Raw genomic sequence first — 23,020 nt, 5'->3', positions numbered from 1 at the left:
TAATATCCCTATCATTTCACCATTTTTAACAACCCGGTGGTTTCATCTTTATAGTCACATATGTAGAATGTTTTTATTACATATGTGAAGGAAAAGTAAAATAGAGTACAACTAAAGAGGAAAACAAGTTAAATTAATTTCTGCATATTATAATGACAGTTGATTTATTATAATCTAGTAAACTATAATAAACTGTGTAAACACAATTTTAAAAACATGTACTAAAATGCACTACAGTATATACAGTACATTAAAAAGTATTCAGACCCCTTCCCCTTTTCTAGTTTGTTACGTTACAGCCTTGTTCTAAATTAGATTTTTTTAAATGTCCTCATCAATCTACATGCAATACCCCATAATGACAAAGCGAAAACAGGTTTTTAAAAATGTTTGCTAATTTATAAAATAATAAATGAAATCTGAAATACCTTATTTATACAAGTATTCAGACCCTTTGCTATGAGACTCGAAATGGAACTCAGGTGCATCCTGTTTCCATTGATCATCCTCGAGATGTTTCTACAACTTGATTGGAGTCCACCTGTGGTAAATTCAATTGATTGCTCATGATTTGTAAAGACACACACCTGTCGATATAAGGACCCACAGTTGACAGGGCAGGTCAGAGCAAAAACCAAGCCATGAGGTTGAAGGAATTGTCTGTAGAGCTCTGAAACAGGATTATGTTGAGGCACAGATCTGGGGAAGGGTACCAAAACATTTCTGCAGCATTGAAGGTCCCCAAGAACACAGTGGCCATCATTCTTAAATGGAAGAAGTTTGGAACCACCAAGACTCTTCTTAGAGCTGGCCGCCCAACCAAATTGAGCAATCGGGGAAGAAGGACCTTGGTCAGGGAGGCGCCCAAGAACCCGATGGTCACTCTGACAGAGCCCCAGAGTTCCTCTGTGAAGGACAACCATCTCTACAGCACTCCACCAATCAGGCCTTTATGGTAGAGTGGCCAGACGGAAGCCAGTCCTCAGTAAAAGGCACATGACAGCCTGCTTGGAGTTTGCCAAAAGGCACCTGGATGACTCTCAGACCAAGAGATACAAGATTTTCTGGTCTGATGAAACCAAGATGTAACTATTTGGCCCGAATGCCAAGCATTCAACCTGACAGTGCTTTAAAGGATCTACAGAGATGAATGGGATAAACTCACCAAATTCAGGTGTGCCAAGCTTGTAGTGTCATTCCCAAGAAGACTCAAGGCTGTAATCTATGCCAAAGGTGCTTCAACAAAGTACTGAGTAAAGGGTCTGAATATTTATGTAAATGTATTATGTTTACATTTTGATAAATTTGCAAACATTTCTAAAAAACTATTTTTGCTTTGTCATTATGGGGTATTGTGTGCAGATTGATGAGGGGAAAAAACAATTGAATCCATTTTAGAATAAGACTGTAATGTAACAAAACATGGAAAGAGTCAAGGGGTCTGAATATTTTCAGAATGCACTGTATAAAAAAGTATGTGGACACCCCAAATGAATAGAATCGGCTATTTCAGCCACACCCATTGCTGACAGGTACACAAAATCGAGCACACAGAATCGCAATCTCCATAGACAAACATTGGCAGTAGATTGGCCTTACTGAAGAGCTCAGTGACTTTCTATGTGGCACTGTCATAGGATACCACCTTTCCAACAAGTCAGTTCCCTAAACTTTCTGCCCTGCTAGAGCTGCCCCGATCAAAAGTAGTGCTGTTATTGTGAAGTGGAAACGTCTAGGATCAACAACGGCTCAGCCGCGAAGTGGTAGGCCACACAAGCTCACAGAATGGGACCGCCAAGTGCTCAAGCGCATAGCGTGTAAAAATCGTCTGTCATCGGTTGCAACACTCACTACCGAGTTCCAAACTGTCTCTGGAATGTCAGGACAATAACTGTTTGTCGGGTACTTCATGATATGGGTTTCCATGGCCGAGCAGCCACACACAAATATAAGGTCACCATGCGCAATGCCAAGAGTTGGCCGGAGTGGTGTAAAGCTTGCTGACATTGGTCTCAGGAGCTGTGGCAACACGTTCTCTGGAGTGATGAATCACTCTTCACCATCTGGCAGTCCGATGGATGAATCTGGGTTTGGCGAGATGCCAAGAGAACACTACCTGCTCGAAAGCGCAGTGCCAACTGTAAAGTTTGGTGGAGGAGGAATAATTGTCTGAGGCTGTTTTTCATGGTTCGGGCATGGTTCGGGAAATCTTAAAATGACAGAGTACAATGACATTCTAGACATGCAAGGTCAATACAGAAATGCAGGGCGCAACTTTGGTTTTAGAAGTGGGGGGATATAATATATATATTTTTTAATCCAGTTGGATAAACACTCCAAATAGCCAATCCAACCCCTCAGAGGCGTCTGCATAGTACTAAAGCTCACCGTTGCCTCATTTTATATCACATTCCAATGATAAAACTGGGGGGGGGACAAAAATGCTATTTCAGAATGTGGGGGGGACATGCGCCCCTGCATAAATGGTTTGTCAAGATTGGTGTGGAAGAACTTGACTGGCCTGACCTCAACCCCATCAAACACCTCCGGGATGAATTGGAACACCGACTGCGAGCCAGGCCTAATCGCCCAACATCAGTGCCCGACCTCACTAATGCAAGTCCCAGCAGCAATGTTCCAACATCTAGTGAAAAGCCTTCACAGACGAGTGGAGGCTGTTATAGCAGCAAAGGGGGGACAAACTCCATATTAATGCCCATGATTTTTTTATGAGATGTTCGATGAGCAGGTGCCCACATACGTTTGGTCATGTAGTGTATATTAATATAATTACTAACTTCTTCCCTGTCTTTCAAGATAAAATAATCGATGGCAAAGTGATAAATAACATAAATCAAATTGTATAGGCGCGGCGGTGATAACGTTGAAGACTCTTTGAGTGCGCATTCGTGTGTAGAGTGGCTGCGCGCTCTGACACCCGTGACTCCAGAGTGCGAGCTGGGCTTTCGGATTTGACAGTCAGTCTTGTCACACATCGTTTCGAAAGATGTTGGGTACGGACGACCACAGGGACAATCTGAAACGGAACGGGACAGGTAGGCAGAAACACAACACATACAGCGTAGCGTTTGTTTTTACATATTGACGTATTGCTGTTTACTATTCAAAGTTTGTGGCCCCCAAGTGACAGTTCTTCACGCACCACTATCAGTCTCCCCGGTGTACAGTAGCCGTTTTTCCATTCATAATGGAATGATTAGCTATAAAGTTATTCTGAGATGGCCAAATTATACATTTTACGAGGCAGATGCATGTGTAGGCCTAGCTATTTTATTTACAATGAATGGACAAACGACCGATTGTTAGATTTGTTTATGTCTGACATGGCAATTTGTTGTCATGGGCAGGCTAGACTTTTTTTAAATATGCATGTAATATTAATTTTGATTTGATTGTTAATCAAAACACCTTTAGTAGTTTTATATGATTACAGCTTCGAGGTTAATGTATTGCCTGTATCTTACGAAGCAAATGTTTTAGGTAATTGTTGCGCCTTGAGGCTACTATTTGAGCGCACGTTGATCATTTACATTGCACATTAGGCGATCTGAATGGGCTTATTTGTTCATACTTCATCACTCACTGAATAAAATATGATATTTGCTCGATCGTTCATCGTCTACCCCGTCAAGCAACCGGGCTGGGTGTTTCCGCATGGGGTGAGCCGGTGCTTGTGGTTCTCAATGGCCAGACGCAGGCAGGCATTCCCTCAATAGAAAACTGTTAACCATGAAACGTATGTTCCGCCATCATCTGTAGTAGACTATTTAACCCACCCGTATTCCAAAGCCATTTCTCAAGTGTGTGATGTGGTTCAATAACGTCTAATCTGTCAAAACATCCATTTATTTACATCTTTACACTCGGATAAGGGCATTCGATAAGGCCCTAGAAATTAATTAATTAATCACGTACAGTAAGAAAGCAACCGGTAGCTAATCATTCTGAATGAAGGGCAAACTTTATCAGACAAAGTTCTAAAGCTTTTAAGAGGTATTCTGGAAACACAGGCCTGGGCATTGCATACTCCACAGCTATCACCCACTGGGACCCATGACAAATGTTAGTTTGCTTTACTTTACATTTATGTCAGTAGGCAGCAGTTTCAGTGTTAATGCCTATCTCAGTTGACCTCTACTCTTATGACATTGGAATTGGACACTGGCATTGTTTAATCAGTCAAATGATAATAATAATAATATTACTAAACCATTTAATTTATATAGGGCTTTTCATTATTAGGATCACCCCAACGATGCTAAAAAAGTAGGTGTTGGGCTGAACAATGGTCTTCGACAGAGGCTGGAGCATCCAGGTCACATGACGGCGATGATAATGATGATCATCCACAGAAACACCTTTCATTTCAAACATTGGTCTAGGCTATTATAACATAGCCCCAAACAACAGTCAATCTTTGATCTAGGCCAGGGCTCTCCAACCTTGTTCCCGTAGAGCTACTGTCCTGTAGGTTTTCACTCCAATCCTGTTCCTGTAGAGCTACTGTCCTGTAGGTTTTCACTCCAACCCTGTTCCTGTAGAGCTACTGTTCCTAGAGATACTGTCCTGTTTTCACTCCAACCCTGTTCCTGTAGAGATACTGCTGTAGGTTTTCACTCCAACCCTGGAACATACTGTTAGGTTTTCACTCCAACCCTGGTAGAGCTACTGTCCTGTAGGTTTTCACTCCAACCCTGTTCCTGTAGAGCTACTGTCCTGTAGGTTTTTTCACTCCAACCTTGTTCCCGTAGAGCTACTGTCCTGTAGGTTTTCACTCCAACCTTGTTCCCGTAGAGCTACTGTCCAGGTTTTCACTCCAACCTTGGTAGAGCTACTGTCCTGAAAGGTTTTCTCCAACCAGTAGAGCTACTGGTCCTCTCCAACCCTGGTAGAGCTATGGTTCCAACCTGTTGAAAATCTCCAACCTTGTTCCAGGACTGGTAGGCTCTCCAGGAACATGGTTACTGTCCTGTGAAAATCTACAGGAGTTTTCACTCCAACCTTGGTAGCTCTCCAGGAACATGGTTGAAGTGAAAATCTACAGGAGGGTAGCTCTCCAGGAAAATGGTTGGAATGTAAACCTACAGGAGGGTAGCTCCAAGAACAGGGTTGAAGTGAACATCTACAGGAGGGTAGCTCTCCAGGAAAATGGTTGGAATGTAAACCTACAGGAGGGTAGCTCTCCAGGAACATGGTTGGAGTGAAAACCTACAGGAGGGTAGCTCTCCAGGAACATGGTTAGAGTGAGAATCTACAGGAGGGTAGCTCTCCAGGAACGGGGTTGGTGAGCCCTGATCTAGGCTATTATAACATAGTCCAAACATCCATGTCCCCCTGTGAGGCCTGACTGACATGAGAAGCAAGTTCAGCAGTCCCAGGATGGCTTCTGAAAGAGTGTCAGTTGTTGGCTTGATGTAGTCTCTAATGTGTGTTTACTGTGCTGTGGGCACTCTGTACTCGCTGTAGCTGAGGGGAACGCAGATACACCAAGGCAAATATCAACATGTTCAGTCAGGGAAGGTGAAATACGGCTGCTGCGGTTGGGAGAGCATTTATGGACGCCACCTTAAGGCCCGCTACTCCTGCTGAATGCCTATGGATGAATAATATGGAGGCCCGTGTTATTGTTGCTGTGACAGACTGCGTACATACGTAGGTACTCTGTTAGTGTCACTTGTGTTTTGTCGCAGTTGTTTCCCAAGATGTTTATTTTCGTTATGAAGGAGGAGTTGTCTTTTTCTGTCTTTGGTGAGAGCTGGTGAAGTACTATGAAGTGTGTCTACCTGTGTGTGTACCTGTGTGTGTGCCTGTGTGTGTGCGCCTGTGTGTGTGTATGTGCCTGTGTCTGTGGGCCTGTGTGTGTGCCTGTGTCTGTGTGCCTGTGTGTGTGCCTGTGTGTGTGCCTGTGTCTGTGTGCCTGTGTGCCTGTGTGTGTGTGCCTGTGTCGGTGTGCTTGTGTCTGTGTGCCTGTGTGCCTGTGTCTGTGTGCCTGTGTCGGTGTGCTTGTGTCTGTGTGCCTGTGTGTGTGTGCCTGTGTCTGTGTACCTGTGTGTGTGCCTGTGTGTGTACCTGTGTGTGTACCTGTGTGTGTGCCTGTGTCTGTGTGCCTGTGTGTGTGCCTGTGTGTGTGCCTGTGTGTGTACCTGTGTGTGTGCCTGTGTGTGTGCCTGTGTCTGTGTGCCTGTGTGTGTGTGCCTGTGTCGGTGTGCTTGTGTCTGTGTGCCTGTGTGTGTACCTGTGTGTGTACCTGTGTGTGTACCTGTGTGGGTACCTGTGTGTGTACCTGTGTTGGTACCTGTGTGGGTACCTGTGTGTGTGCCTGTGTGTGTACCTGTGTTGCACACACTGTGGTGCCTGCTTTGTTTGCACTGTATGTTGACTGAGATCATTTAAGAAATGCTGTGCCAAGAGACATATGTCCATGCTGTTTGTGCTCAGAGATGACTCTGCTGTAAACTGTCACTTAGGTGTCCTGAGTGTCTCTGTACTGTACTGTAGCAGGCAACAGGTGCAACACCACAGTCCCATCTCCAGCTTGAATGGCCACGGTGGGGGTTAGATCTCTGCTACACTGAAGTAGAGCAACCAGTTCTATGGACCAATTCTCTGTCTCCCTGTCTCTCTGTCTCTCTCACTCTCTCTCTCTCTCTCTCTCTCTCTCTCTCTCTCTCTCTCTCTCTCTCTCTCTCTCTTTCTCTCTCTCTTTCTTCTCTTTTTCTCTCTCTCTTTCTTTTCTCTCTCTCTCTCTCTCTCTCTCTCTCTCTCTCTCTCTCTCTCTCTCTCGCTCTCTCTCTCTCTCTCTCTCTTTCTATCTCTCTCTCTTTCTATCTCTCTCTCTATCTCTCTCTCTCTCTTTCTATCTCTCTCTGTCTGTCTCTCTCTGTCTGTCTCTCTCTCACTCTCTGACTCTCTCTCTCTCTGTATCTCTGTCTATCTTTCTCTCACTCTCTCACTGTGCAAGAGGGAGGGAGAGCTAGAGAGAGGAGAGAGGGAGAGAGGGAGCTAGAGAGAGGGGAGAAGGGGAGCGCAAGAGGAAGAGGAAGAGAGGAGAGAGGGAGCGCAAGAGAGAGAAGGGGAGAGAGGAGGGAGCGCAAGAGAGGAGCGCAAGAGGGAGGGAGGGAGCGCAAGAGAGAGGGAGAGAGAGGAGAGAGGGAGCGAAGAGAGAGGAGAGAGGAGCGCAAGAGAGGAGAGAGAGGAGAGAGAGCTAGAGAGAGGGGAGAGAGGGAAGCGCAGAGAGGAGGGAGAGCTAGAGAGAAGGAGCGCAAGAGAGGAGCGGAGAGAGGGAGAGAGCTAGAGAGGGGAGAGAGAGGAGAGAGGAGAGGGAGAGAGAGGAGGAAGAGAGGGAGCGCAAGAGAGAGGAAGGAGGGAGCGAGAGAGAGGGAGAGAAGCAAGAGAGGGAGAGCTAGAGAGAGGGAGAGCTAGAGAGAGGAAGGGAAAGAAGAGAGAGGAGAGCAAAGAGAGAGAGAGGAAGAGAGGGAGCGCAAGAGAGAGGGAGAGCTAGAGAGAGGGAGAGAGGGAGCGCAAGAGAGAGGGAGAGCGCAAGAGAGGGAGAGCAAGAGAGGGAGAGAGGGAGCGCAAGAGAGAGGGAGAGCTAGAGAGAGGGAGAGCAAGAGAGAGGAAGAGAGGGAGCGCAAGAGAGAGGGAGAGCAAGAGAGAGGAAGAGAGGGAGCGCAAGAGAGAGGGAGAGCTAGAGAGAGGGAGGGAGCGCAAGAGAGAGGGAGAGCTAGAGAGAGGGAGAGCAAGAGAGAGGAAGAGAGGGAGCGCAAAGAGAGAGGAGGGAGAGCTAGAGAGAGGGAGAGCAAGAGGGAGATAAGAGAGGGAGCGCAAGAGAGGGCAAGAGAGGGGAGCGCAAGAGAGAGGAGGGAGGGAGAGCTAGGAAAGAAGAGAGAGGGAGAGCAAGAGAGCAAGGAGGGAGAGCTAGGAGCGCAAGAGAGAGTAAGAGAGGAGAGCGCAAGAGAGAGAGAGGGAGGGAGCGCAAGAGAGGAGAAGAGAGGGAGCGCAAGAGAGAGAGGGAGCGCAAGAGAGAGGGAGAGCAATAGAGAGGAAGAGCAAGAGAGAGGGAGAGCAAGAGAGAGGGAGAGAGGGAGCGCAAGAGAGAGGGAGAGCTAGAGAGAGGGAGAGCTAGAGAGAGGGAGAGCAAGAGAGAGGGAAAGCAAGAGAGAGGGAAAGCAAGAGAGAGGAATAGAGAGAGCGCAAGAGAGAGGGAGCAAAAGAAAGAAAGAGCGCAAGGGCTGCATCTGTAGACAAAGAGTCCCCATACACATCTTGATGAAGGTAAGACTAAATTATTTGTGACACAGCGAGTGGTTTACAGTGCGGAACAGTGACACTCTCATTATGCCAATTAAGTGGATGCTAGAGTAGCAGTGGTCTGGTCTCTCTGCTGGTGTCTCACTGTGTACCACACCGCCCTGCTTCCTTCCCCTCCACTCCCAACGAGGGTATCATGTTGGGACTTAATCAGCTGCGCTGGTAGCTGGACTGGTAGCTGGACTGGTAGCTGGACTGGTAGCTGGACTGGTAACTGGGCTGGTAGCTGGACTGGTAGCTGGGCTGGTAGCTGGACTGGTAGCTGGGCTGGTAGCTGGACTGGTAGCTGGACTGGTAACTGGACTGGTAACTGGACTGGTAACTGGACTGGTAGCTGGACTGGTAGCTGGGCTGGTAGCTGGGCTGGTAGCTGGGCTGGTAGCTGGACTGGTAGCTGGGCTGGTAACTGGACTGGTAGCTGGGCTGGTAACTGGGCTGGTAGCTGGGTTGGTCCCACTGACAAGACCACTGTGTAGTATGTATGCATGTGGGTATTTATATGTACAGTATGAATATGTATCCGTGTGAATATGTTATTATATGTATGAATATGTATTCATATTTTTGAATATCTATGCATTATGGGGGGATACTGGGCCTTTTCTTTTTATACCCAGTTTACAGTTTTCACTGTAAATAACAGATTCACACACACACACACACACACACACACACACACACACACACACACACACACACACACACACACACACACACACACACACACACACACACACACACACACACACACATAGATTTTTTTGGTGTGTTTTCTTTGTACTACCTTGTTTTAGATTTGAGGGGATTTAAAGTTCATATTGCTAAGGATGGCTTTTTGACAGGAGCCCGATCCCTTCACAATTCCCACAAACCTCTTCTACTTGTTGTTCTTTCTCTCTTTGTCAACGACCTCTATCTACATTTATCTTTCCTTTGCTGTTTTAGAAATAGTACTTTGACATTTTTACAGTTAAGTATGAATTGTAGGGTATTTAATGCGCATGACTCAATTATATGGTAATAAACATAACAGCTCGACCTACAGAATAGGCAACCCTTATACCAGTCATGCTAGGACACATCATCTATCCTTTCTTTCATCAACGTAAACAGTGCTCTATCGCTGTCTCGACATATCCCCTCTCTGCGTCTCTCCCTCCCATGGTGCCGCACCACTCTGACATCTCTGTCTGACATTTTGAGCAGACAGATGTCCTTCTCCTTTTCCCCCATTGTGCTGGGACCTCCTGTTGTGTGTTCCTCTACGATGTTCTCCATGTCATCTCCTGCTGAGCCAAAGGGATGGGGGAGTGGGTACATCAGTTAGCTTGCTTTTTTTCTGCGTGTGTGTGTGTGTGCGCGTGTGTGCGTGCGTGCGAGCGAGCGAGTGAGTTTAAGAACATCCTGTGGGTCTGATGTCCTTCATTTCAGGCTACGTTGGATCACAGCGACCTTCAGTGTGATTCTGTGAAAAGTTCTGTGTCGTCCCTGCTGGCTGCTTCTTCTCCTGCCAGCACAAACACACAGTTAAATCCCTATTAGCCAGGGGATGCTGGATAACAGCAGGAGGTATGTCAGTGTCCTGTCTGTCTGTCTGTCCTGGACTCAGTGACACCGTCATTCACCTGGTGATCAAACATAATCCAAATCAGATGCCTTGTTACACGAAGCAGGAGGCTCAAAGCAAAACCATAGCATTTAGAGGAGGGGGGATGTGAAACCCCTCATCATTCCTGAGCCATTGTTGCAGATGAGCAGAGTCAGTGGAGTGGAGGCTTGGGAGCCCAGCTGAGCCAGGCTGGGTGACAGGTGAACTCAAAAGGGCAAATATCTATAAACAGGCGTGAACATCCCCCCTCCGGCCGCTCTCCGCTCGCCTAACTCAGACAGATGGAGAGGTCACTCCAGCCCTCGCTGCCACCCTGATCACACTGTACTGTACGACTAGTGGCAGAGGACGGGTGTGTGTAGGGGGGCTCCAGGGAGGCTGGGGGGGTCAGAGTTGCTGACAGCTGCATGAAGCCCGCCTCAGGGCAAGCAGGCTGCCCTTTCCTGGAGAAAGCCACCCTCCGCCTGGCTGAATGGCATGCCCGGCCGGCAGTGCTCACGGCTGGGACCGACTCAGCAGAAGACTGCCTAGCTCCTCAGTTGGGTGCTGAAGGGTTGGCGCTGTCGGATGGCTAAGGTTTCACTATGCCCTCCCCCGTATGTGCCCTCTGGGCAGAGGGTATAGAGTGTTACTGCTACTAACACATGAACCTCTCTGTCCCCAGTCACTCTCCCTAACCACAGTCCCCTCCTGATCCCTTCTGTACTTCCTCCTACCCACCAAGATCTACCAGGAGGTGAACAGGCCAATAGAAGGGAGCCTAGAGGTACCCTCTGAGTCAGAGGAGGGAGACAATGTCAGAGGGTAAGCTCCCATTAAACAGCAGATTGAACCTGTGTGTGGCGCTTTATCTGATCCTGTATTTCGATCCCGGCGCAGGGGGTTTTGATTCCTCGTTACAGGATAATTATCCTAATTAACACAGAGTGCCAGACCCCTACTTCCCTACCTCAGAGCCGTGATCATCACACACGGACACACATACCCTCTCACACCTCCGTAATGACCCTCACACACACTGGGCCCAGTGTTAGACATGCACGTACACACACATGCCCGCGCAAACACACACACAGTGGCCTGTCTGTGTTCCATGGCAGTTGGCGGGTCGTGGTGCTCGCGAGCTGAACAGAGGGTCAGTGTGTGAGGCCAGGTAGGCAGGCAGACGCCCCTCCGCCTCCCAATAGGAGCACTAAATAGCCTGGTTGTTTTGAGGCCCCGTCACTATTCAACAGGAAGGGTGGGGACCCTGTCGAAACTGATTCTATCACAGGTTCCATATAAAAGACTGCCTGCATGCATATTCATGTCTAGGTGTGCATGTAAGAACACAATTGTGAATTTTGACTGAAGACTAATACTCTGTGATTGGTTGATTACAGTCAAGCTCAGAGAGTCCATTGTTCACTTCTTCTTCGTGCTCCATAACGGTTGTGGGTTTGTGACGGGTTTGTGTTTTAAACTCACTACAAAGTGTTTGGTTGACAACGTGGCTCTCGGAGAAATAGAGGATAAGGACAACAGAGATGTATATGAAGGCTATGATTATGTCGTATGCATTTTTCAACTACAGTGAATCATTCGGAGCCCTTTTCCGCGAGGCTTTTATCTAAACCTGAGAGTGGTTTACCTCAGTCAGTGTTCGGAGCGCATGTCCTATTGTACTGTGATCTCAACAGAGAGCACACTGAACCCACTCTTCAGCCTTTGTAAATGGCTTTTCTTGATGGTGCCGTGGCGGCACTTTTCATGTAGGTGTGTAAAAGTGGCAAGTTTGTCATCTTGCGGGTTTTGACTTTGGGATGATAAGAATTACGGCAATACATAATGTGTTTTATGCCTTTCACAAACCCAAGGACATTTTCTCCAACCTAAGTCACACAATACAGTTCTGAATAAAACACAGCAAAGGGAGTGAATATCCTGGAGAGAAAGGTACAGAATAATAGGACAAGCATTAAGAGAGAAAGGTACAGAATAATAGGACAAGCATTAAGAGAGAAAGGTACAGAATAATAGGACAAGCATTAAGAGAGAAAGGTACATAATAATAGGACAAGCATTTAGAGAGAAAGGTACAGAATAATAGGACAAGCATTAAGAGAGAAAGGTACATAATAATAGGACAAGCATTTAGAGAGAAAGGTACATAATAATAGGACAAGCATTTAGAGAGAAAGGTACAGAATAATAGGACAAGCATTTAGAGAGAAAGGTACAGAATAATAGGACAAGCATTTAGAGAGAAAGGTACAGAATAATAGGGCAAGCATTTAGAGAGAAAGGTATAGAATAATAGGACAAGCATTTAGAGAGAAAGGTACAGAATAATAGGACAAGCATTTAGAGAGAAAGGTATAGAATAATAGGGCAAGCATTTAGAGAAAAAGGTATAGAATAATAGGACAAGCATTTAGAGAGAAAGGTACATAATAATAGGACAAGCATTAAGAGAGAAAGGTACATAATAATAGGACAAGCATTTAGAGAGAAAGGTACAGAATAATAGGACAAGCATTAAGAGAGAAAGGTACAGAATAATAGGACAAGCATTAAGAGAGAAACAAATGTCAACCGCATTAGAAAATACAGGAGGGGATAGAGGAGATGAAAATGGAAGATACCAGAATGTATTCATATGATGAAAACAGCCTAGAGAGACTTCTAACCACACACACAAACAAATATACACACAGCTGCTTTTATGGCAAGATTCAAATGCACGCACACACAAACACACACACACACACACACACACACACACACACACACACACACACACACACACACACACACACACACACACACACACACACACACACACAGACCAACAACAACGTTTGGGAAAGAATGAGATGAAATTAAATGCATTTCTGAGCGCATGACCTTTCACTAGAATACAAGCGTATATATACCTGCATTTGACCATATGTGCATTAGATGTGAACCCAGCTTGTCAATGTGCTGAACAAAGTCTGTGACCATGCATGTGAGTTGTTCCATAAGAGCAGCTGCTGTGTGTGTGTGTTTATTTGTGTGTATATTTGGGTAACACCCTAGGGTAAACAGCTAAGTCGTGTTGGGGTGAGAGATTGTGAGGAAGTTTCTTTAAAAAGCTGGCGAGGATCCATCTGTCTCTTCACAACTCCAAGGGAGCTGCATCGCCCGTATACAGTGCCTTGCGAAAGTATTCGGCCCCCTTGAACTTTGCGACCTTTTGCCACATTTCATGCTTCAAACATAAAGATATAAAACTCTATTTTATTGTGAAGAATCAACAACAAGTGGGACACAATCATGAAGTGGAACGACATTTATTGGATATTTCAAACTTTTTTAACAAATCAAAAACTGAAAAATTGGTGTGCAAAATTATTCAGCCCCCTTAAGTTAATATGTTGTAGCACCACCTTTTGCTGCGATTACAGCTGTAAGTCACTTGGGGTATGTCTCTATCAGTTTTGCACATCGAGAGACTGACATTTTTTCCCATTCCTCCTTGCTAAACAGCTCGAGCTCAGTGAGGTTGGATGGAGAGCATTTGTGAACAGCAGTTTTCAGTTCTTTCCACAGATTCTCGATTGGATTCAGGTCTGGACTTTGACTTGGCCATTCTAACACCTGGATATGTTTATTTTTTAACCATTCCATTGTAGATTTTGCTTTATGTTTTGGATCATTGTCTTGTTGGAAGACAAATCTCCGTCCCAGTCTCAGGTCTTTTGCAGACTACATCAGGTTTTCTTCCAGAATGGTCCTGTATTTGGTTCCATCCATCTTCCCATCAATTTTAACCATCTTCCCTGTCCCTGCTGAAGAAAATCAGGCCCAAACCATGATGCTGCCACCACCACGTTTGACAGTGGGGATGGGGTATTCAGGGTGATGAGCTGTGTTGCTTTTACGCCAAACATAACGTTTTGCATTGTTGCCAAAAAGTTCAATTTTGATTTCATCTGACCAGAGCACCTTCTTCCACATGTTTGGTGTGTCTCCCAGGTGGCTTGTGGCAAACTTTAAACGACACTTTTTATGGATATCTTTAAGAAATAGCTTTCTTCTTGCCACTCTTCCATAAAGGCTAGATTTGTGCAATATACGACTGATTGTAGTCTCCCACCTCAGCTGTAGATCTCTGCAGTTCATCCAGAGTGATCATGGGCCTCTTGGCTTCATCTCTGATCAGTCTTCTCCTTGTATGAGCTGAAAGTTTAGAGGGACGGCCAGGTCTTGGTAGATTTGCAGTGGTCTGATACTCCTTCCATTTCAATATTATCGCTTGCACAGTGCTCCTTGGGATGTTTAAAGGTTGGGAAATCTTTTTGTATCCAAATCCGGCTTTAAACTTCTTCACAACAGTATCTCGGACCTGCCTGGCGTGTTCCTTGTTCTTCATGATGCTCTCTGCGCTTTTAACGGACCTCTGAGACTATCACAGTGCAGGTGCATTTATACGGAGACTTGATTACACACAGGTGGATTGTATTTATCATCATTAGTCATTTAGGTCAACATTGGATCATTCAGAGATCCTCAATGAACTTCTGGAGAGAGTTTGCTGCACTGAAAGTAAAGGGGCTGAATAATTTTGCACGCCCAATTTTTCAGTTTTTGATTTGTTAAAAAAGTTTGAAAATCCAATAAATGTCGTTCCACTTCATGATTGTGTCCCACTTGTTGTTGATTCTTCACAAAAAAATACAGTTTTATATCTTTATGTTTGAAGCCTGAAATGTGGCAAAAGGTCGCAAAGTTCAAGGGGGCCGAATACTTTTGCAAGGCACTGTAGTTGCCAAAAAACAGAATTCTGCGTTTTTCACGCAGAAAAAAAAAGAAAACGCTTAAGAAATATCTTGCTGCGTTTTGTAAACGCAGATCTTAACTGCTTCGGCGTCAGACACATTTTATGCTGCAGTTGCGCTTTTCACAAACGGGGATTCTGTCAGCAAACAGCGCTCTGACTGATGTGTAGCTGTCTTTCTCTGGTACTTTTCTCAGTGTAGCCTATTTTTATTATTTTTTTATCAGTCAAGTCAGTTAAGAACAAATTCTTATTTTCAATGATGGCCTGTTCAGGGGCAGAACGACAGATTTGTACCTTGTCAGCTCGGGGATATTAACTTGCAACCTTCCGGTTACTAGTCCACTAGGCTAGTAAAATGCAAGATTAACTTCTAGCAACACTTTGGAATTTGAGCTTGCTTTTTCATTGTAAACTCATTTACTTGTGTGGCTGCTTGGCAAATACCGTTGCACTTCTGTCATCTGATGAAAATGAAGCTATTTTTCCGCCGTCTGTGTTACACTAATGTATTTCTGCGAAGGAAAACTATAGTTGCACGTCCCTGGTCAGTGTATTGAAGCAAAACAACATGGTTGACTTTCAATATAAAACACAGCTGAAATGGTTTAAAGCGCAGATGTATCAATCGTCTGAATATTGAAAATGCAGATTTCAGATTTCTGCCTTTACATGACACCTCACCCCAGCACCTTAACACAAACACGCACCACTCCCCTTAGACTCGGAGCATTTGGAAAATGAGCAAGAGTAAGAATTCAGGAAGTATGGACAGGAACAGTCAAATGATCCTTCATGTCTGTTTTGTGCTCATGTCTGTTTTAGATTTAGCTGTAATAACTGTGCTTTGTTCAGCCCCCACACACTCATGCTTCGGAAACTTGTTTTACATGTACACCTACAGGTACATTCACCTTCAACAAGTGTTGATTTGAGTCTTTATTCCCTAAAAGCTCAAGCACTTCCTCAAGGTTAGTTCTATCCGTATATTATCTATCTATATCATATATATCTAGGTGGAAGAAAGGGGCAATTCAAAATGAAGCCAATAAGCCACTCGGAGACCTCCGTGACCAAAATAGCCGATGAATAAAATAATACTCCGTCTGCTTTTAAATACCATTTCCTCCTTTGAGCAGAGTCTGTTTGAAAAGATATCCGCCTTTAAGAGCCAAGGTTGGACAGCGTGACGTCTGGTCTGCTGCATTGGCTGAGCTACAGAATGGCTGTTGGTTCGCGACAATGTGGGCGAACCTGAGGCAGAATCTCTGTTTCACATAGAAACAGCCTTGATTTCATCTCTAAAGGTGATATGAACTGCACAGTGTGTACACACACACATACAAGCACACACACACACGCACATATTCATTCTGATACACACACACACAGACCCTGATACACACACACTACAAGCCCCATTCCAATGACTCATACCTGTGAAGAGTGACCTAATGATGCGTCAGACGGCGTGATGTGCACTAATCCATACCTGTGTGTGTGTGTGTCCTCTGGGATCCAGGCTGTGATTTCTCTGCTGCTAATAACACAGTAATCACAGCCATTCCACCTCTCAGCAGGGGGCTCCAGAACACACACACACACACACGTCCCCCATCTTTTATCGATCAGCCTAAATTCACAGTTGCTAAAAACTCATATAATTCAGTGTAATCTCAAAACCTCCACGGTTAGAGGAGGCCGTCATTGTACAATACGAATGTGTTCCTATCTGACTTGCCTAGTTAAATAAAGGTGAAACAAAATGAAATCAAAATCAGGAACAGTAGCTCTCACGTTGTTGATCTGTCACACTGACGTGTGGCGGCGACCACGGAGTGTTTTAGATGCCGTGCGTTTGGTCACCTTGGTTCACCATCGGTTGGTGCCGTTGCTGATGCTAGGGGGTTGTCATAGACGTGGGTCTGAACTGGTCGGGACTGGCCTGGAATTGCTTTCTGAAGGGCTGTGTAATATTTGTTCATCTGTCCTGGCCCTGCCTCCCTCCCCTGCTACTAGCTCCTCAGATTGGAGTGGGGTTTAGCTCCTCTATCACATACCAACCGACCTTTGATTACAACTGAGATTGTAGGCCCGTCTCGCACATGCAGATACATCCTTCTGCTACTCCTACAGTATGTGTGTATTCTGTCTGTGCTGTGTGTTTTACATGTACATGTTGCCTTAGTAGACTGGGTATACATTTTCATCTTTCCGACTGTCTGTTTTGACTCTCTCTTTGTGTTTCTCTTTCTAGTTGATTTAAGTGTTGTTGTTGTTGTTGTTGTTGTTGTGAGTGTGTGTGTGTGTGTGTGGCTGGTTGGTTGGTTGTACTTTCCCTCTCTGTTTGAAGCCTCTTGTCTGTCTGTCTGTCTGTCTGTCTGTCTGTCTGTCTGTCTGTCTGTCTGTCTGTCTGCCTGCCTGCCTGCCTGCCTGCCTGCCTGCCTGCCTGTCTGTCCTGCCTGCCTGCCTGCCTGCCTGCCTGTCCTGCCTGCCTGCCTGCCTGCCTGCCTGCCTGCCTGCCTGCCTGCCTGCCTGCCTGCCTGTCTGAATACATGTCTGTCTGAAGACCAAAGCCAGCTGCCCTGTTCTCCAGACTCTCCTTCCACTGCCCTGCCCTGCCCTCTCTCCACTGGCTGGCTGGTTGAATCACTTTGCCCTGCAGCGACTCACAGTTCTCCAGACTCTCCTTCCACTATACCCCTCCAGTCCGTCTAGACCTCTCCCTCCAGTCCGTCTGCACACCCTCCTCACGATCTAGTGGAGAATGACTCACTGAATCACTTCTGTTAGGTAACAGGTTTGACTCTCTCTCGGGTCCCTGGTTGACTCTTGCTTGATAATAATGATATATTTACATAGCGCTTTTTATTATGAATCTCAAAGTGCTTCACAGTGGATCAGATTCACTGCCGTTCAGCTTCATACCTGTTGGTTTGTTCAGAGTTGACTGGTATCGCTTAACACACCAGTTGTCTGTTCTTATACCAGAGACTGTGTGGATGAGACAGTGCCAGTTGAATTACTGAATCTCTGCATTTTGCAACGTGCATTAGTTGGAGAATTTAGTTATTTCTCTCTCTCTCTCCAGCATCAAGCTCAACTCGACTCAGTCCATCACAAGCTCATGCAGGGCTGACAGACACTATAATTGAACCATATATTTTTGTCTCCCTTCGCTGTAAGGAGAGGAGAGTCTTTCTCTACCGTGATAAGTGCTCTGCTCTGGGGAGCGTTTTGCTGACAAAACAACGGAGGTGGGTTCAGCTAACGATCATAATGTCCCCCACTGACAGAGAAGAGGAGAGAGGAGAAAGAGGAAGAGTGTGTGTGTGCGTGTGTGCGTGCGTGCGTGTCGATGAGTGCTTGTGCGCCTGCGTGTTGTTTAAGGTCCCTCTAATATGAGGCTGTTTTGGAAAATGCTTTTAGTTCTGCTCCTGTTAAACACTAATCAGTGTGTGAATAGGTGAACTGCTGCTGTGGTGATGGTGAACGTGGTTCTCTGTGAAACCATTCAGCCTTGCCAATGAACAACAGCTTCCCCAGCCTCATAATGGACACCATTTAGAGATCTGAATAGGCTGCGGTTTTTAAAGCAGTATGTCCTCCCCTTCCCTCTACACCTGGGTCGGTTCTGTCAGAGCCTCGGTGGTGGAATGGACGAGGAATGGCCACGTTCAATAATGTGCTTATGCGTTTGACATCATGACAATGCCTTTTTGATTAGTGCAGTCCTATTGGCCATGACTCACCATCAATGTGTTGACCGATGATTTTCAGACAGGCCTCTATGTGCTATTTTAAAGTATACTAGTAGGCAATATGGACAGAATTATGAAATATTTCTTTATGACATATCTGCACCAGCTCTCAAGATACTTGAGCTAAACGTTTGGGGCTGTTTGTGTCTGTGGCCTCTGTGTGTTCTGGATGTGGTGTTGAATCACTGGCTCTGTAAAGCTTCAGTAAACATCTACTAAAGGAGAGGAATGAAACAACTTCTAGGAGGTTGAATCTCAAATACTATTGCTTTGCTTGGCTGGGATCAATAGATATTTGAATTGAGAAAAACACTGACCTACACATCACGTACACAAATATACACTGACCTACACATCACGTACACAAATATACACTGACCTACACATCACGTACACAAATATACACTGACCTACACATCACGTACACACACATACACTGACCTAAACATCACGTACACAAATATACACTGACCTACACATCACGTACACAAATATACACTGACCTACACATCACGTACACAAATATACACTGACCTACACATCACGTACACAAATATACACTGACCTACACATCACATACACACACTGACCTACACATCATATACACACTGACCTACACATTAGATACACACTGACCTACACATCACATACACACTGACCTACACATCATATACACACTGACCTACACATTAGATACACACTGACCTACACATCATATACACACTGACCTACACATCATATACACACTGACCTACACATTAGATACACACTGACCTACACATCACATACACACTGACCTACACATCACATACACACTGACCTACACATTAGATACACACTGACCTACACATCACATACACACTGACCTACACATTAGATACACACTGACCTACAAATCACATACACACTGACCTACACATTAGATACACACTGACCTACACATCACATACACACTGACCTACACATCACATACACACGTACATACTGACCTACACATCACATACACACATACATACTGACCTACACATCACATACACACATACATACTGACCTACACATCACATACACACATACATACTGACCTACACATCACATACACACATACATACTGACCTACACATCACATACACACATACATACTGACCTATACATCACATACACACTGGCCTATACATCACATACACACATACACACTGGCCTATACATCACATACACACATACATACTGACCTACACATCACATACACACATACATACTGACCTATACATCACATACACACATACACACTGACCTACACATCACATACACACATACATACTGACCTACACATCACATACACACATACACACTGACCTACACATCACATACACACATACATACTGACCTACACATCACATACACAAATACACACTGACCTACACATCACATACACACTGACCTACACATCACATACACACATACATACTGACCTACACATCACGTACACAAATATACACTGACCTGCACATCACATACACACTGACCTACACATCACATACACACATACACACTGACCTACACATCACATACACACCTATAGTGTATACGTATAGTGATGTGCAAATTATGGTGGAAAATAAGTATTTGGTCAATAACAAAAGTTTATCTCAATACTTTGTTATATACCCTTTGTTGGCAATGACAGAGGTCGAACGTTTTCTGTACGTCTTCACAAGGTTTTCACACACTATTGCTGGTATTTTGGCCCATTCCTCCATGCAGATCTCCTCTAGAGCAGTGATGTTTTGGGGCTGTTGCTGGGCAACACAGACTTTCAACTCCCTCCAAAGATTTTCTATGGGGTTGAGATCTGGAGACTGGCTAGGCCACTCCAGGACCCTGAAATGCTTCTTATGAAGCCACTCCTTCGTTGCCTGGGCGGTGTGTTTGGGATCATTGTCATGCTGAAAGACCCAGCCACGTTTCATCTTCAATGCCCTTGCTGATGGAAGGAGGTTTTCACTCAAAATCTCACGATACATGGCCCCATTCATTCTTTCCTTTACACGGATCAGTCGTCCTGGTCCCTTTGCAGAAAAACAGCCCCAAAAGCATGATGTTTCCACCCCCATGTTTCACAGTAGGTATGGTGTTCTTTGGATGCAACTCAGCATTCTTTGTCCGCTAAACACGATGAGTTGAGTTTTTACCAAAAAGTTATATTTTGGTTTCATCTGACCATATGACATTCTCCCAATCTTCTTCTGGATCATCCAAATGCTTTCTAGCAAACTTCAGATGGGCCTGGACATGTACTGGCTTAAGCAGGGGGACACGTCTGGCACTGCATGATTTGAGTCCCTGGCGGCGTAGTGTGTTACTGATGGTAGGCTTTTTTACTTTGGTCCCAGCTCTCTGTAGGTCATTCACTAGGTCCCCCTGTGTGGTTCTGGGATTTTTGCTCACTGTTCTTGTGATCATTTTGACCCCACGGGGTGAGATCTTGCGTGGAGCCCCAGATCGAGGGAGATAATCAGTGGTCTTGTATGTTTTCCATTTCCTAATAATTGCTCCCACAGTTGATTTATTCAAACCAAGCTGCTTACCTATTGCAGATTCAGTCTTCCCAGCCTGGTGACCTTTGACAGCTCTTTGGTCTTGGCCATAGTGGAGTTTGGAGTGTGACTGTTTGAGGTTGTGGACAGGTGTCTTTTATACTGATAACAAGTTCAAACAGGTTCCATTAATACAGGTAACGAGTGGAGGACAGAGGAGCCTCTTAAAGAAGAAGTTACAGGTCTGTGAGAGCCAGAAATCTTGCTTGTTTGTAGGTGACCAAATACTTATTTTCCACCATAATTTGCAAATAAAATCATAAAAAATTCTGCAATGTGATTTTCTGGATTTTTTTCTCATTTTGTCTGTCATAGTTGAAGTGTACCTATGATGAAAATTACAGGCCTCTCTCATATTTTTAAGTGGGAGAACTTGCACAATTGGTGGCTGACTAAATACATTTTCTGCCCCACTGTACACACATACACACTGACCTACACATCACGTACACACATACACACTGATCTACACATTACATACACACTAACCTACACATCACGTACACAAATATACACTGACCTACACATTACATGCACACTGACCTACACATTGCACACCTACGTACACACTGAACTACACATTACATACATAACATACACACATACACACTGACCTACACATCACGTACACAAATATACACTGACCTACACATTACATGCACACTGACCTACACATCACATACACACTGAACTACACATTAGATACACACTGACCTACACATCACATACACTGACCTACACATCACATACACTGACTTACACATCACATACACTGACTTACACACCACATACACTGACGTACACACCACATACACTGACTTACACACCACATACACTGACTTACACATCACATACACTGACGTACACACCACATACACTGACGTACACACCACATACACTGACTTACACACCACATACACTGACTTACACACCACATACACATGACTTACACACTACATACACTGACTTACACATCACATACACTGTCGGCAGGGTAGCCTACAGTGGTTACTGACTGCGTTGGACTAGTAACCAAAAGGTTGCAAGTTCATACACTGACTTACACATCACATACACTGAATCACCACTGAGCTGACATGGTACAAATCTGTCTGACCTACACACCACATCTGCCCCTGAACAGGCAGTTAACGTACACACCACCACTGTTCCTAGGCAGTCATTGAAAATAAGACTTACACACCAATTTGTTCTTAACTGACTTGCCTAGTAAAATAAAGGTACACACCAAAAAAAATATATATACACATACACCTACACACATATACACTGACCTACACATCACTTACACACCACATACACTGTACACACTGACCTACACATCACGTACACACCACACACTGATCTCACACATCACATACACACTGACCTGACTTACACACCACATCACTGATACACACTGACCTACACATCACATAGAGCGTTGGACACACTGACCTGACACATCACATACACACTGACCTACACATCACATACACACTGACCTACACATCACGTACACACTGATCTACACATCACATACACACTGACCTACACATCACATACACACTGACCTACACATCACGTACACACTACACATCACATACACCTATAACTCCAGCCCATATCTCCAGCTATACAACCACATAGAACTAGGACTATACATTCTTTAAGCAGGGTTCATACAGACACTGACTATTCAAATTCAAGGATTTTCAAGGACTTTTTCAAGCACTTCATTGTCATTTTCAAGGACTTTTTCAAGCACTTCATTGTCATTTTCAAGGACGGCGATGTTATACAAATGTATGGTTTATAGAATTGTACATATGTTGTACATATAGGCCCCCCGTTCAAAAAGTGTACGTTTAAAAGTGTACAAAAAGCATTTTAAAAGTGTACAAAAAAGCATTTTAAAAGTGTA

The 23,020-nt window shown here is 44.8% G+C and overlaps 1 protein-coding gene across 1 annotated transcript in view; it reads left to right on the top strand.

Moving 5' to 3' along the window:
- Positions 1-2,950: 2,950 nt before the first annotated feature.
- LOC118376278 (zinc finger protein 385C) overlaps positions 2,951-23,020 on the top strand; it is a 215,372-nt gene continuing 195,302 nt past the window's right edge. The window contains exon 1 of the mRNA XM_052490885.1: positions 2,951-3,056. Coding sequence (XP_052346845.1) covers positions 3,008-3,056 — 49 coding nt within the window. The 5' untranslated portion in view covers positions 2,951-3,007. The remainder of the gene's footprint in view (positions 3,057-23,020) is intronic.

Source organism: Oncorhynchus keta, chromosome 32 (assembly GCF_023373465.1).
Source record: "Oncorhynchus keta strain PuntledgeMale-10-30-2019 chromosome 32, Oket_V2, whole genome shotgun sequence".
In the NCBI taxonomy this organism is placed as follows: Eukaryota; Metazoa; Chordata; class Actinopteri; order Salmoniformes; family Salmonidae; genus Oncorhynchus; species Oncorhynchus keta.
The sequence above is the reverse complement of the archived record's forward strand: the minus strand, read 5'-3'. Positions and strand labels throughout refer to the sequence as shown.